This window comes from Orbicella franksi, chromosome 7 (assembly GCF_964199315.1).
Source record: "Orbicella franksi chromosome 7, jaOrbFran1.1, whole genome shotgun sequence".
Classification (NCBI taxonomy): domain Eukaryota; kingdom Metazoa; phylum Cnidaria; class Anthozoa; order Scleractinia; family Merulinidae; genus Orbicella; species Orbicella franksi.
This window is the reverse complement of record NC_138151.1, coordinates 15745901-15761081: the sequence shown is the minus strand read 5'-3', so window position 1 is coordinate 15761081 and position 15181 is coordinate 15745901. Positions and strand designations below refer to the sequence as shown.

Sequence of the window (15181 nt, the reverse complement as noted above, 5' to 3'; positions counted from 1 at the left end):
GAGTCTATTGTGGAAAACGTGATCTTATAATATAGTATGTTTTAAACTGTACTATTTGAAAAATACAAGTATGTGAATAATTATTATTATCATACATAGGTATGAAATGCCGTTGAAGATTACATGTTCAGTGAAATTTAAAGAGTTTTACGAGAGACAAAATAAAGATTTCATAAAGTTATTAGAGCTAATTTATTTCAATAAATTTTGTTTAAGAAATGTCATGTAAAGGAAAACAGAACACAACTTCATTTAACTCATGTTTTATCAAATCTTTGGTTTAGTCTGAAGTTTATTCATATTAAAGTGCAATGGACGCCTATTATTTACAGCAAGATATTTTCATTCTCGGGATTATATCACTAAAGCTGTTATCGTTGGGTCTAAATGGATCCGTGACCATTAACCAGTTGGTGCAAAATCTTCCTGGTTAAAATGAGGTTTATATACATACGAATGAAGAAATAACAATACTCGGGAAAAAGGAAAGGAAAAAAGGAAGGAGAAAGGATGGCGACTGGTACATTTACCCATAATTCTTAGCGCACGAAAACTTGAACAACGCTTCATTAAAGCGTAAAGAAAAGTTCTAAATCATTCAAACCTAGAATACACAATCTCGTTAGCACAGGGGCAAATACTGCAAAGATGTGGCTTTCCTTGTACTTTAAGGGCTATGTAAGGCTCGCATGGTGTGAGTTGTGGTGAAATATACAGCCGCCATCGTTTTTCCTACGGAGGTTGGAAAGGATAACGACTGCACCAAGCCTCATCCTGAAAGAGAGGCCAAGTTTTTTTCTCTTTCTCGTAATGAGACAGTGATTAACCTTTCAGTTTAAAATAATTTATCTTTAAAATAGCGAATGCAAAGTCATTTAATGGTTATACTCAAATTCCTTAATTTAATACTTTATGGAGATTACTATAAGACTAATTTCACTATTCAGGGCTCAATATTGACAGGTTGCTGAATGTTCAGGTCTGGAGTCAGTTATTTGACTTGAACATGATGCACGGAGTACAGTTGTGTAAGTTAAAATGTCCTGTCCGTGCCATCGAGCTTTTTAAGCAGCGTCCACACTTCGCCGGGAGAAATTTGAAAACGCAGCTATATTTCCCCTAAGGTTAGGCCTACCGTCCACACTAATCCGTCACGAAAACGGAGCTTTCCGAAAACGCACTCCAAACCAGAGGATTTTAAAAACGCCGGCTTTTCGTTTTCGTGTGGACGAAAAACATTTTGAAAACGGAGCTTTTCGAAAACGATGGCGTCACGATAAACATGTGACTGCCTTGACGGAGTTTTCCTCAAACACAAATCCAAAATGACCAGAGGGGGGGTACCAGTCAATGCTGCGTTTCTAAATTCCTCCGCCATAGTGTAGAAGGAAAACATTTGATGTGTTTTCAAAGTGAAACCTCTGTTTTCAAATTCCTCCGGCATAGTGTGGACGGAAAACATTTGATGTGTTTTCAAAGTGAAACCTCTGTTTTCAAATTCTTCCGACGTAGTTTGGATGGGGCCTTAGCTCCCACTTTCGCAACATCCATCGCAATTTGAATTTCCAAGTAAAACCAAATTGTTCTTTCATTGAAAATGTTAATAATTTTACTATAAACTCAACATTTCAGTCTTAAGCCATGGAAAACATGCGCTACCTGTTACCGAAATATTACGTAAACGTGTTTATTAAATAGACCAATTTCGATATATTAAAATTCAGCCTAAAGCAACAGACCTCAGTACGAGGCTCTGGGGAATAACTACAGAGTTTGTGGGGTTTATTCCCCAGAGCCTTGTGTTGAGGTCTATTGTGTTAGGCTGAATTTTAATACATCGAAATTGGTCTATTGAGGATTATAAATGTGTTTAAAATGGTCAATTTCCTCTATGAGATGCGCCTGCAAGGAATCATGGTAGCGTCCAGTCCAAGATGATGAATACAACTACCATGATTCCCTGCAGGAGCATCTCGTAGAGGGTATAGGCCATTTCGTGGGCCTTGCGAAGAGTAAGCATTATATACCATGTAAGTATTATAGTTCCTGGAAAGAGAAATATTCCATGAAAATTTTTTGCTATTTTTGTTGTTAGTAAGTCTCCTACGTTTATCATACTCTTGAAGCATCTCGGCTTTCATTAGATGACCAGTTGTCTTTGAAACTTCACTTGAAATCACGGCCTGTCATCCAAAAGTGTATATACAAGAATTTCAACTACAAAGCAATGGACGATTCCTATCCTTTTTTCTAGCTCTAGGTGAAAAGAAATTTTATGCCTTCAATTTCTCCTTATATAAATATAGAGATTCCAATTAAAATCTGGTACGAGTCAGGCGGCTGGCCTCTGGAAAAAGTCATTTTACTTATTCGTAATTTCCACCCGACTCTCTAGTCCATTCTCTGTGTTTACGTGTACGTACTTGCATACAAATCAGAGTTGAACATATTTTCCCACTGCCTCTCATTCACTGGCTCGTTTTGTCCGTGTTCGCCGATGAATAAATTATCCAATAAGCGACTATAAAAAGTCCGTATGCTAACGGAAAGAGAACACGTGACCAAGCATCGATAGCATTGGCTGTGATTTTACATCTCCAGCGGCACCTGTTTGGACGATTGAATGGAGGTTCTTGCACGTGTGGGTAATCACGTGACAGAAACGTTTGATCAGGTGGATTGTGTTCACCAATAGTACCATTGCTGATCTGTGCGTCCCGTTTGTGAAGAGATTTGCGAATGTTATTGATAGCACCATTTTGGGTCATTCCACTTTGGGTCACGCCATTTTGGGTCACGCCATTTTGAGTAACGCCATTTTGTAAATGGTGCCCGTTTCCCGCGTCATTTTCGTATGATAAATTTCGGAAGTTTAGCATAACAATGTCAGGATTCTGCTGACGAAAGATATATCTCAGTAGAGGCTTTCCTAAGTTTGTCGTAAATCCTCTACTTCAACGCCTCCCCTCAAATAAGCCCCCTGCCCCCGCTCATGTGGGCCAAAACTTGAAACAAGCCCCTTCCCACGAATAACCGCTCCACTCCCCTCCCCAGTTTTACGGAAGAGGACTGAGACAACAACAGATGTATAGTTTTGGTCGTGGTTAATCACAAGCAAGTGATTATCGACTCATTCAAGCACTACACATCGACTGTCGCAATGGATGGCTAAAGGGGTTATAATATGTAGTTTTTCAAAAGAAATAGGATCCTTCTGAGACTTTTGAGGGACTGACACATACATATACTACAAAAGACCCCGATCATATCTGATCACGATTTGGAGAAAAATTAAATAAGCACCCCGCCCTCTCAATTAAGCGCCTCCCTCGAATAAGCGCCCCGCTTCTTCTTCTAAATTTGAAATAAGCTCCCCGGGCGCTACTAATTCGAGGATTTACCCTATTCCGACTGAGCGAGTCAGTACGGCAGCAAAATGTGAGGTAACGGATAAGTTCGCAAATCAACAAAGTAGCCAATGGAAAGTGAGAAAAAAGCAGCACAGGATAAGTTGCCGGCGACATGTTTGATCAGTCACAAGGGCGTGGTGGAAACCAGCAATAAGCGCGGGAACAACAGTGGCGAAGTGTGTTACCGGTAGCAACCGCCAGAAGCACGTGGCCTGCGATAAACGCAGGAAAACCGCAACCACGGGTTTAAATGCATCATATTGGTTTCTCTGTAATGAAAACCGACAATGGATGCAGATCATCTGAAATATGCATAATAATTTATTTTTTTAGTACCGCAGCCTTATGCATTGCAACCTTGATACTGGGCCAGCTTAAGTATCTTGCGGCTGTAAATGTGAGATTTACTTACCACAGTGTATTTCTTTTTCGTATTTTTGGATGGCTTTGATTCCTTACTCTCCTTTTCGCGCATGCTTGTATAGTTCACAACCGCAAACTCCACCAGTGCAGCGAAGACGTTAGCAAATGATACTATCATGAACAAGTCCACGGCTTTGATATACGGCACACTCGGTAAGGAGGACTGGACACCAAATAAGAGCGTTGTCATGGCGAGCACTGTGGTGATACCAAGCGCAGTTCTGGCTGGAATCGACTGATTATCTATCCAGAAAGATATCTGTGGAAATGTGCAGTGAAGATAAAATTGATCAGAGGCATCACCAGGACAACTAACCCTACTTAAGGAATCCGTCATATACTCAGGGGCGTAGCTAGGAGGGAGGAGCCTGGGGTGCCCGTGACCCCACTTTTGTAAGCCTTTTTTACGCAAACAACTTACAACAGGTGGCGAAAGCGACATGACAACCTGGTGAGTACCCTCACTTTTACAGAGTGTGACCCTCCCCCCCCCCTTTGAAAAATCCTAGTTACGCCCCTGACACTTCCAACGAAACTGCGCGAATTCTTTGAATAACCTGGGCAACAGCTACATGATACAGTCCTAAGAATAGAGCGTTTAGCTCACGTGGCCAACAGCCACAGTGCAAGTTTATTAAAGCAAAGGAAAGTGATTATATAAGAAAAGGGTTGAACTCCCACAGGATTGGTTTGGGACACCAACATGGCCGTCGTTTCATTGGTTTGGGACACCAACATGGCTGTGGTGACGTCATATGGAAACACTATAAATAAGTTACTAGTTACAGTATTTTTAATATCTCTTTAAACTTTCATTGGTACTATACTGAAAAAAACACTCACCCAGGACAACACTACTATCATGCCACTAGGAATGTAAATTTGTATCAGGTAATAAACAGATCTTCTTTGGAAGTTCAGTTCCATTTTCAAGCTTGAAAACAAACCTAAACAAATGCAAATTAGATATTAGCAGACAAATTTTACTGAATGTGATTCTGATATTGGGGTAAAACTGTTTTCATTGAAACTGAAAATTATTAAAGAAATTTCTTGGTCAGTGGTCAATCGCGGGATCAAGTACCTTTCTGACTCCAAGAATTTTCGGTTCTTATTATCCAATAGGAGAATCGTTGTTAACAATATTTGCCTCTTTAGCACAAGCGATACAGTTTCTAATGGAGCTACAAAAGCATGAGGTGTGAATATTGAAAAGGGCTTAGCACCATTAACTGTCCCACGGAATTTGAGCCCGGTGTATTGAATACTTTTTGTGTTACGCGGGTTTAAAAACTAAAAATTTTACAAAGACTGTTCGAGCTCATTAGCGCTTTTGCCACCCGGACATTTTGCAGTTGTTGAAAGCCAATTCCTCCTTGAACACTACATCCAAAGAACCAAACATTTCATCAATTACTAAGTTCTACAAGCTCTTTAAATGTTTGTACTCAATTACTTCAATTCTAGTCTATCGTATGTTAATGAGGAAAAATGTGAACAATGATGTAAGCAAAGATCGTTCTGAAGTTGAGTAGTGCGAAAACAGTCACGCCAGGATAGCGTAATGTGGATACGTCATGTTGCTTAGCAACATCGGTGACAAAAAATGAGGGTTCAGTCAACTCTTGGAGACGAGATGTTGCCAGTAGCTGCTACTTGTTTTTTAGAAATGACAAACTATTGAGGTCATATTGTAACTTCGTTAGCCATGACTTGTTTTTACTTACCTGTTTTATACAATGTAGCAGATTCAAATATTCTAATCGGACCAATGTCAAACTCTGATGTAGTGAGTCCAGGATCCTGTTCCACCGCTTCAGTACTCTTACTTGAAATCCACTTATACACTACATCTTTGGTGGTGAAACCAACTTGAAAAATGAACACGAAATTTGAAAAATCAAGAATCTGTCATTTCAACCTTAAGAAGTAGTGATAGATCTCGTTGAAAAAGACTCAACAAGTTATAGTCCCCGGGGAAAGTACTCCCAGAGTAGGGCGTGCGGTTCGCTTCCCAAAACCCTTACCCTATTTAAGACCAAAATCTACGATATTCCCTGCCCTGTTAATGACCTGACTAAACATTCGATACCAGGAGCCATAATCGGGGACGGAGATCGTAAGTCTTGGGATCCGCGCGCACCTATGATATGGGACAATTTTTCTATTTTTAGAACAAATTGCGCCATCCTGACGTCATATATCCGCGAGGATCCACGCACATGTCGGGGGCTCTCGCGTGGATGTTGTCACGTTGCGTGATCAAATGGTGAGAGTTGAGAGACCTTGAGAGATTATCTTGCGTATTTTTTCACAGCGATGGCAGGGAATAAGGCAGGGAATACGAACCAGGGCCCTTATATGTATTTTTATGCTCTGAGCTAACGGAAAAGGTGCGTTTTTCAGGGTCGGAAACAAGACTTCAATCTCCCGCTGGGAATGAATAATAAGATCTGCTCGCGCTAGTTGTAAGCTTACGCGTATGTTTTTGCGTTTGTTCTGACTTAGAATATAGCAAGAAAACTCTCTATTCTGGTATCGAGTTAATTTGTGAGTTTCTCAGACAATGGTTAATCATAATTAAAACCTGTTTTGATGGTTTCTTATTGCTTTGCTTGTTTGGTGAATTTGCAAAAGTTTCAGTTGAAAGGAAAGTCTGACGCGTACAATAAGCTCATTTGCATATAGTGCAGCTCGTGCACTTTCAAGTGCGAGTGACAGTCCGAGTCGGTGTTTTCAATTGTCAACAAATCTTGACAAAGATTTCTTTCGTTATCTTCTGTGCTGAGATGCTGCAACAAATTTCACGAACGCAAAAAATGCTACTAACATCATGTGTGTTTCTTCAACATAAGCATAGTGAAGTTTTACACTGCGAAAATGAAAATAGACAAGGAGTTTTGATAACTCGATCAACAAAATCGAAATTGTTATTCGAAGTTGATTAAAGAAAGCGTCATCGTAACTTTGCTAATTATTTCTGCTTTGTTCGCATATTTTCAGCTTAGCTTTTAATATGTTCTCAAACATTTATCAATCTTAAACATATTTAAAAACTATAGAGTTATTGTTTGAGTTCGATGTACGCTTTCACACGAACGTGCGACGGAAGTACAAATTTGTCATGTTTACTGACTGTACAAAACACGCATCGGCGGGCGCTCTCATTCATCGACAACAGAGAATTTACTGGATTTTTACGCGAATAAAACTGAGCACTATCTACGGACGTAAAGTTATTGGGCCTTGATGAAACATCAAGCGTTGTTTACAATTCAGACGAAACTCAAACTAGCAATTATTTTGTTTTACTTTTTGGTCGCGATAGACTGGCAAATTCCTCGCAAGCGTGTGGCAAGAGGAGCTAGGAAATTATGAAGTCCTAAAGCTCTGCTATATCTAAATATATCCAGCTAGTTTTTTGGTGTGTAATGGAAAAGCTGTTAATCTTCAACATATGTGAAATTTAAAGTGGAGTAATTTACAGCTCATGTAAAAGAAGCATCCGTCGGAACACAACTTGGTCAGCGATATACATCTAAGCTTAAAGTGGAACATACCTAAATTCGACACTGTCTTACTTCACTCAAACTGGAGCAGCTTACGACGAAAATACTTAAGCAAAATTCCAACAGACGTAAACGCGATGAGTTGTGGGCCAAAAACATGAAAAATTTCGGGAATATAGGACGCCATTTCCCCCGCGCGACATCCGCAAAAATCCTCGCAGCACGTACGCGCATGTACCGCAGGCGATGGCGCAATTTGTTCTAAAAATAGAATTATTGTCCCATATCATGGGGACAACCCTGGGACAACCCCAATACTAGAAATGGCGCGCGCTTACTGTCTCCGTCCCCGATTATGGCTCCTGTCGATACTCCATTTAAGGCCCCACCCTTAAGGTGGCCGAGCACAGTTTTCAAGTGCCTATGCCTAATTCACCATTACTTTTAAACTATTTATGCTTTGGCGCCCGTTTTTTGCAAGAGTCAAGGTTAACCTCAGAAGGGTTTAACCTCAGAAGGGTTTAATCTCGCATTGCTGTTGCCATGGCAACGGGGCTGGTTAAAAACCAGGCTTAAAAAATGGCTGTAAATCGTTTTCACTGCATGTTCTGAATTATTTAAAATTCCCTATGTCAAAATTCAGATTTTTTGTGATAGATCATTCACGTGCTTTCTGAACTATTTTTTTGCCAAATTTCTTGAAATTCTAATGACTGGATCGTTAGAAATCGGCAAGTTTCTGCAAAAGCAATCGGTCTCAATTTTTCGAGCAACTGCGCATGCGCTGCATTTAACTGGGTTCTTTCGGTAACAAAGAAAAAGCTGAGAATTGCTGGGTTCTTTGCATCGTTACCTTTTCTAATATATCTTTGTAATAAAAGACTAAAGCCATCAATACACTGCGTTCAAGTATAGAGAAAAATAGCACAGATACTGCGGGTGTTGAGTAAATAAAATGATCGCTCTATTGACGGCATGTTTGTTTCTTGCAGTCCTTGTGCGCGCGCTGAATTGCATCAGCAAAAGCGCGCGCGAAAACTGTGTTCGGCCACCTTAAATCAATACCCTGTTTCAGACCTGTTTTATAATTAGTTTCTTAATTCAGGCCAATGTTAAAGGGGATGTTTATACCCTTTTATTAGATAGGATAGCTTCTTCGAAAAATCATATCCAATTCAAGAATAGAGTGCAAAACCATACTCCATTTGAGACCAAAATGGCCAAAATCGATACCCCATTTCTGAACAAACAGCTGAAAAACCACACCATTTGGGGTCGCACAAACCTATATAGCCCATAAAAGGGAGTACCCCCCGGTTATAGTCTTGTGAACTTACAGCTCTCTATTGTCAAGTTGCACTTCTGAACATCAAATGGAAAGTTTCTTAAATCCATGTAGCAATCCATCGTAAGCGTATTTCTGAAGAGAGAGTAAAAGCTAACAAGTTAAAATTCTTCCCGAATTTTAATATACATTCGGTACGGAACCTTTTCCGCCTAAAATCTTCGGAAAGTCTTTGGGAATCCCTAAACGCAATCGGAAGATCTTTGCCACTCTTCAAGTGTTGCTGGAATGGATTTATTTTGCAAGTTGTGACAAAGGTAACATTTATTAAAATTGCCCTCGAGAGACACTAAAACAAGAGAATTAACCCCTTTATTACAGGATGATCCTTATCTGTGTAGCTTGTCGATTATAGCCCGAAATCTTGTTTATATCTCTTTGAATTTGTCTTCAGTACCTCACCTCGTTGGCCAATCAGAACAATTTTATGAATATAGAGAAAAATAATGAATGCACTCTAAAACAGATACAGATGGAGTCAAACAGATTGAGTCCAGCTCCTTTATGAAAAGCTCTCTTTTAAGTCATATATCAAACACCTCGAACAAGAAAGACCTTGTTTGACACATTTCCAAACACTGGGAAGAGAGTTGAAAATACGACACGTGGTGGAGTATTTTTGACGAAGTTCAAGATGCTTGGAAATGTGGTCAAACACTGTCTTGGGTGTTAATTGATATATCTTTTCATTTGTTTTCAATCGTAAAAATCTATGCTAATTAAGATCAGATATCCAAACACAGTCAAAGTCATGATTTCCGTAATTAATTGTTTACACTTGGTGAATAGTTAATGAAAAAAGAAATTTAACGAAAGAAGAAACTTACTTGGTGATTACAAGCAATGATCCATCGGGAAAAATTCGCACAAAAAAATTTGCATCCACACTGGTGCTGGATCCTTTCTTGTTGACAAAATACGTCTGTGGAAGCCACAGCTGTTCAAGGATTCCTCCACCCAAAGTGATTTTTTCTTCGTGAAAATGATTCCCATAAGCCAAACGAGAATCTTGCCATTGTTGTCTGAAGTAAAAGGACAACTGAAAATCCTAAAATTACAGGAGTAAAAATTAATACTTTTCACTCATATTCTTTTAAACTAAACTCGAGATGGGATGATTCCGAGGATCCAGCACAGGTTTTGCTAGATGCAGGATGAGAGTAAGAGTAAGAGTGGAAATAGTAGTTTACTAAGATAGAAAAACACCAAAGAGCTAATAATAAACCATAAAGGAACAAGGATGGTTAAGGATGGAGAAGATTAACACGGATTACAAATTACGCTAAACTTTAGGCTAAACTTTTCAAGATACGCAAACCGTGATGTAGCTCCCTTAATTTGCTTCACGAAAAGATTTATAATGCTTTGGAGTATTCCGGTGCTACAATGCGTTTGTTTTATGATCTGCACTTTGTGCAAAAACGTTCCTTCTTCTCTTACCATGTCGCGAACTTGGAAATTCCCGATGGACAAAATATATAAACTAACGACCACCGCGGTGGGATTACCTCCTAGAACAAAGAAATATATTAGAAGGCTAAGGGTGTAATGCGAAGTTGAACATAGAATAGTTTCTTGTTTAAAAACTGCTTCATCAGTTAACAGCGTACTGTTATTTGCTTACTTTAGGAGGAATATCTTAGTATGTGGGGCTTCTCTCCACCCAAGGGCTGGACATTTTAGTTCGGTACCCTAAACTGTCATTGGTTGGCGTGTCAAACTTGTTGAATATAACATGTAGCGAGAAAAGTCTATTGAGCAGCATCCAACCGAGAGGGTAGAGAATTAACATTCTTAACTGATAAGATGCTTCAAAAACCGCAGTTAAAACGGTGCCTGATTTAAAGGCCACTAGCCACTGGCTAGTCTTACACATTCTCGACCCTTCGCTTTGCTCTTCTCACCGTCAGTCATGCGCAAACGAGAAGAGCTCTGGCGTAGGCAATGCGTACCTACCAACCTACCACAGCTGAATTGAAATTGAAGTCAAATCGGGAAGTAAGATAGACTCCAGCCGTGGTGTTTCGATGCGCCCGCGATCCAGGCATTTGCTTATTGTTCACTACTGATTGTTACTTACTTCCGCCGTGTTCAACCCGAACTCGTGAATCATAGCACTGCAGCATTTGCTGAAGAAGTTCTCCAAGCGAGGTCGTCTGCCATGATTCATTTTTGAAAGACTGCAATTGCGAGGAGCTTTCCTGGTCGGGATGAAAGCAATTCTCTTGATTCACCCTGACAAATTGACAAGAAGTAAAAAATTTGTGCTGTAAAACGTTTCAATCTCTTGAATGCAGACTTGGAAAGCGAGGTATTACAATTGTCCGAATCATTTCAGTTATGGCCCTACCCAAGAATCAAGGTTACATGAGGATCTATAAACTTTTAACTTCAAACCTAACCGATGAATAAGGTTCCGACTACACTAATCGACCGAAAACGCTGATGAAAACAGAGGCTTTCGAAAGCGGTTTCAAAGTGGAGCCCTTTGAAAACGCCCTATTTCTAGCGTGTACACATGAAAACAGAGGCTTTTGAAAACGGTGACGAAAAAAGCGTCATATATTGTCGTTATCGGGCGTTTTAGTGTTGAAAACAGGCCCTTTGCACGATCCGGTCACATGGCACGGAATTAATTACGCTGGGACGCAAGTTACACAGTGGGACCGTCAACTGAACAAAGGAAAGTCGGACTGGACTGGTACGAGTTCCTTTATTTTGGAAATCCCACTGTGTAACTTGCGTCCCAGCATAATTAATTCCGTACCATGTGACCGGATCGTGCAAAGGGGGAAAACGTATCAAAAAGTATGCGTTTTCATGGGAAAACGCATTGGTGTGGACAGGTGAAAACAAACCGAAAACGCTAGTATGGGCGAAAATACTTTGCTTTGTTTTCGTTGAGTCGAAAACGGAGCATAAGAGTGTGCGAAAACGCATTCGAGGGCCACATATTAAGGCTGGACCCTCTTTTAATAAAGTTTGATTGATTGATTGATTGATTGATTGTTTGATTGATTGATTGATTGATTAATTGATTGATTGTTTCATTGATTGATTGATTGATTGATTAGTGTGTTCGGGGCCTAAATGTTGCGTAAGAATTCAGTACATAAGGAGGGGAGGGTGGGGTTGAAACGTCTCTGAAGCCCTGTGATCAGCATTTAAACTAAACTTAAAGAAGGTATCATTTACGTCGATATCGTCGTAGCTTCTGCAGTTTTCCACAGGAATCGCAAGGCCAAAAGCAAGACGATGTTGCTTCCTCCACATTTCAAACCTGCTAACAACTCCATGGAACTTAAAAATCAGCTAAGTTGTCGTGGAACCTGTTTAAAAATATACCAACAAAAAACCCGTTATACTATGCCTCAGTGTGTGTTAGAGTCACCTTAAGTTATGTTCGTGCACATGTGTTAACGTTAAAGGAGATATATTTGTGTGGCAGGTTTTTCTGATGTACAAGATTAGGTTCAAAGGTAAGCAAACCTCGGCAGAAATAACAGCTTTTTATGTTAGGAAAAACACGAAAAGCAATATGTATTGAGGCAAAATAAACATGGATAGTTTAATACCATCGTTTTAAGATGCGTCGTGTGCCACCTATAAAGAATTAGATACTTCAAGTGTTTCACAGTAGTTTTAGTCAGGGTTTACTTCGGTATTGGTCAAGGCACCACTGAGTGAAATTTAGAGTCAAAGTTATTTCTCTTCTAGTCGTGATTCAGGGCTTGTTGCTTTGACTAGTCCACCAGGTATGTTTTAAATTTCTGATTAAGTGCCTTGTGAGAGGCCATCTGAAATCTTTTGGTTTATGAAGGTCGAAGAAACCGAATACTTATATAGTTTTAGTCTTTCTTCAGTTCAGTGAGTACATTTGAATTTATAAGTGAGTAGGTATGGTTGGGACTGAAGCTGTGTCCTGATTATTTTTAAAAGCCAGAACACAGTCAAAGATGAAAGAATCTCTTTCCTAATACCTTGTAGTGCGTGTGTACAGCGAGTCATCCATTTAGGAACGTTAATTGTTTCAAATGTGACCACATAGTGATATTAAATTGACTCAGCTTTGTGGTGATTAATAATTGCTGCGGATCCACAACAAAACCGCATCACCACTTGCATTTGATAAATGTGCACAGCGCGAGAGAGCATGAACTAAGAGAAGAAATCACAGCTGCTGCCACCAATATCTATATTTAGCTTCGTCATGGGCTGCGTAACTCTCATTGTCCAATAAAGGAATGCTTTTTATCCTTGCTACTAATCTCTTTATCCCGATGAAGATTTCCAAGCATAAACATTTATTGATCAAATGCACAAAATTTTTACCGGGGTCCTCGTTACATTAGGGTTCCTTAAAGGAGCTAAGTCACGGTTTGCTCATCTTGAAACATTTAGCCTGACTAAATCTTTCAAGTTTGTCGTTTGTTATCGTGTTAATCTGGCTTCGCCATCTTTAACCATCCTTGTTCCTTTATGGTTTATTACTATCTCCTTGGTGTTTCTCTATCTTAGTAAACTTCAGTTTTCAGGTTTTCTTCCATTTAAGGTGATTTTGTAAGTGGCCAAATTAACTCAAAATACAATAACTGAGCTCCTTTAAACCACTGTTCTACTCCGTAGAATCAAAGTCCATTATCGCAAGATTTCGGCAACGTTTGAAACTGAGAAATTTGTATGCACATCCTAAGCGGCGTAGTTGCATTAAACCAAAAGACGCACAAATTAATACCAAGCGTATTAAAGGGTTAAAAATATACCCTATCAATTAAATCAATAAACAGAAAGAATCTTTTTCACTTTTACTTCCAATGAAACAAAAACAGTTTCTTCTGAAAGTAACAATGGTCCTGCGTGGGTAATTTATGAAGGGTGGTGAATTTCTAATTCGAAATAAATATTTTTCGCATTAAAAGGCCGGCTCTAAATAAGAGAGATGAAACTCTTTTCAATCTATATCTAATTTGATATGTTCCACCATTAACCCCTGTGACTCTGTTATGCCGATCTCCAGAACAATTTGCAAAATTTGGAACATGTCCATGCTGTGTTGCATTGCGAAATCAATGTCGCATTTATAGAGAGGACAGCGAACAACCTTTCAATAAATTAGTCACATGTGCAGTCACCTTTTATCTGAATGTTTATCTTTCCTATCACGTCTTTTCAAGATTTCACCTAAATTTTGACCACCTTTTTGTTGGTTTTGTCACACAATTTCATTTTCCCTAAACGTACCTGTGGCATTATGTAAACCTGATAAAATTCCCTCGACGGTCAACCGACTCTCGTCAACACGTTTTCCATCTTCCTTTGCTCGTAAACCATTATACCTCATTTCCTCTGTTTGCCCAGTACTGTGGAAACCTGCTACTTCTGCAAGAAAGTGTAGTTGACGATAGAGTTGCTGCGGCATTCAATTCATCAAAAAGTGTTCCATTTGTTAATTAGACATGCACTTGACATGCTTGAGGTTATATTTAGTAAATAATAAATAACTAGTTATTCCAACTGACATCGGACAGGTTATTGCAAGCGGTAGACAAAAACTATGTTTCCTCTAAGGAAAATATCCGCCCATTCAAACTGCTTGTTTGAGCCCTTCTTGTGCTACACCTTACAATAATCTAGGTTAAGCATTGTTCTCAGCAACAAAAATTTATAGAGTTACTAAGCCCCTTAATCTTGCTATCTTAATTCACGTTTTATTTTGTTGGTAATTTTATTCGCCGCAATAAATTACATTACCTGCTGCGGTTTGGCACAGAGAGTGAACCAAGGACTTAACATTAATTACTATGATTTCTACTAACAAATTAACCTTTATTTTAAAGTAATGTCATTTTACCCTCCACGTTTAAATCTTTTAATGTATCATAATTTTTATGTAATTTTTGCGACTGAGCATTACATGGACATTTGCGCGTTATATAAGTTATAATTATTACTTAATTATTAATTATTTAACTTAACCAATGAATGCAAGATTACAAAAGTATACCACGATATCAGTTTCTGTAAAGAGAAACAAGGGTTGTTATTTTTTTTCACACCTGCGATCGCACAGAAATGATGTTTATTAGAAAGCTGTGATTGACAGCTAAACAACGAAACTGAGAAATTCAAGCGACCGTTTAAACAAATAATAGTAAAGTTTTTGAGAATTTGTAAAAATTCAACGTAACATATCGTCCTTGAAGTTTCGCTTACAAAATACGCCGAAGTGAAGAACTTCTTGCGATTAAAAGCTATCATCTGAACTGAATTAAACACACGAGAACATGTTTTGACAAACTTGTGAGGTTAAATTTAACCACTAAAGGCGGTGTTTTCCGTAACAATGTTACACGAAGGCCCACATGCGCAACGTCAGGGGACAAGGGAAATAACTATGTATTTGATTAGTTAAAAGTAATAACTGCAGTTATATGCTGCAGCTAGTTGGGCCAAACATGCCGAGAGGTTTTCTTTTCAAGGGACGTACAGATTTT

At 39.1% G+C, this 15181-nt stretch overlaps 1 protein-coding gene across 1 annotated transcript; it reads right to left on the bottom strand.

Moving 5' to 3' along the window:
* Nucleotide 1: 1 nt before the first annotated feature.
* Nucleotides 2-13937, bottom strand: LOC145493601 (glycine receptor subunit alpha-4-like). The gene is made up of 9 exons (XM_081473089.1): nucleotides 13929-13937; nucleotides 10768-10954; nucleotides 10128-10198; nucleotides 9515-9735; nucleotides 8680-8762; nucleotides 5561-5704; nucleotides 4677-4780; nucleotides 3823-4092; nucleotides 2-2894 (listed from the first exon to the last, which is right to left on the bottom strand). Exons 1-9 carry the CDS (start codon nucleotides 13935-13937, stop codon nucleotides 2469-2471), a joined length of 1515 nt encoding a protein of 504 aa, XP_081329215.1. The 3' UTR covers nucleotides 2-2468.
* Between the last annotated feature and the right edge of the window lie 1244 nt (nucleotides 13938-15181).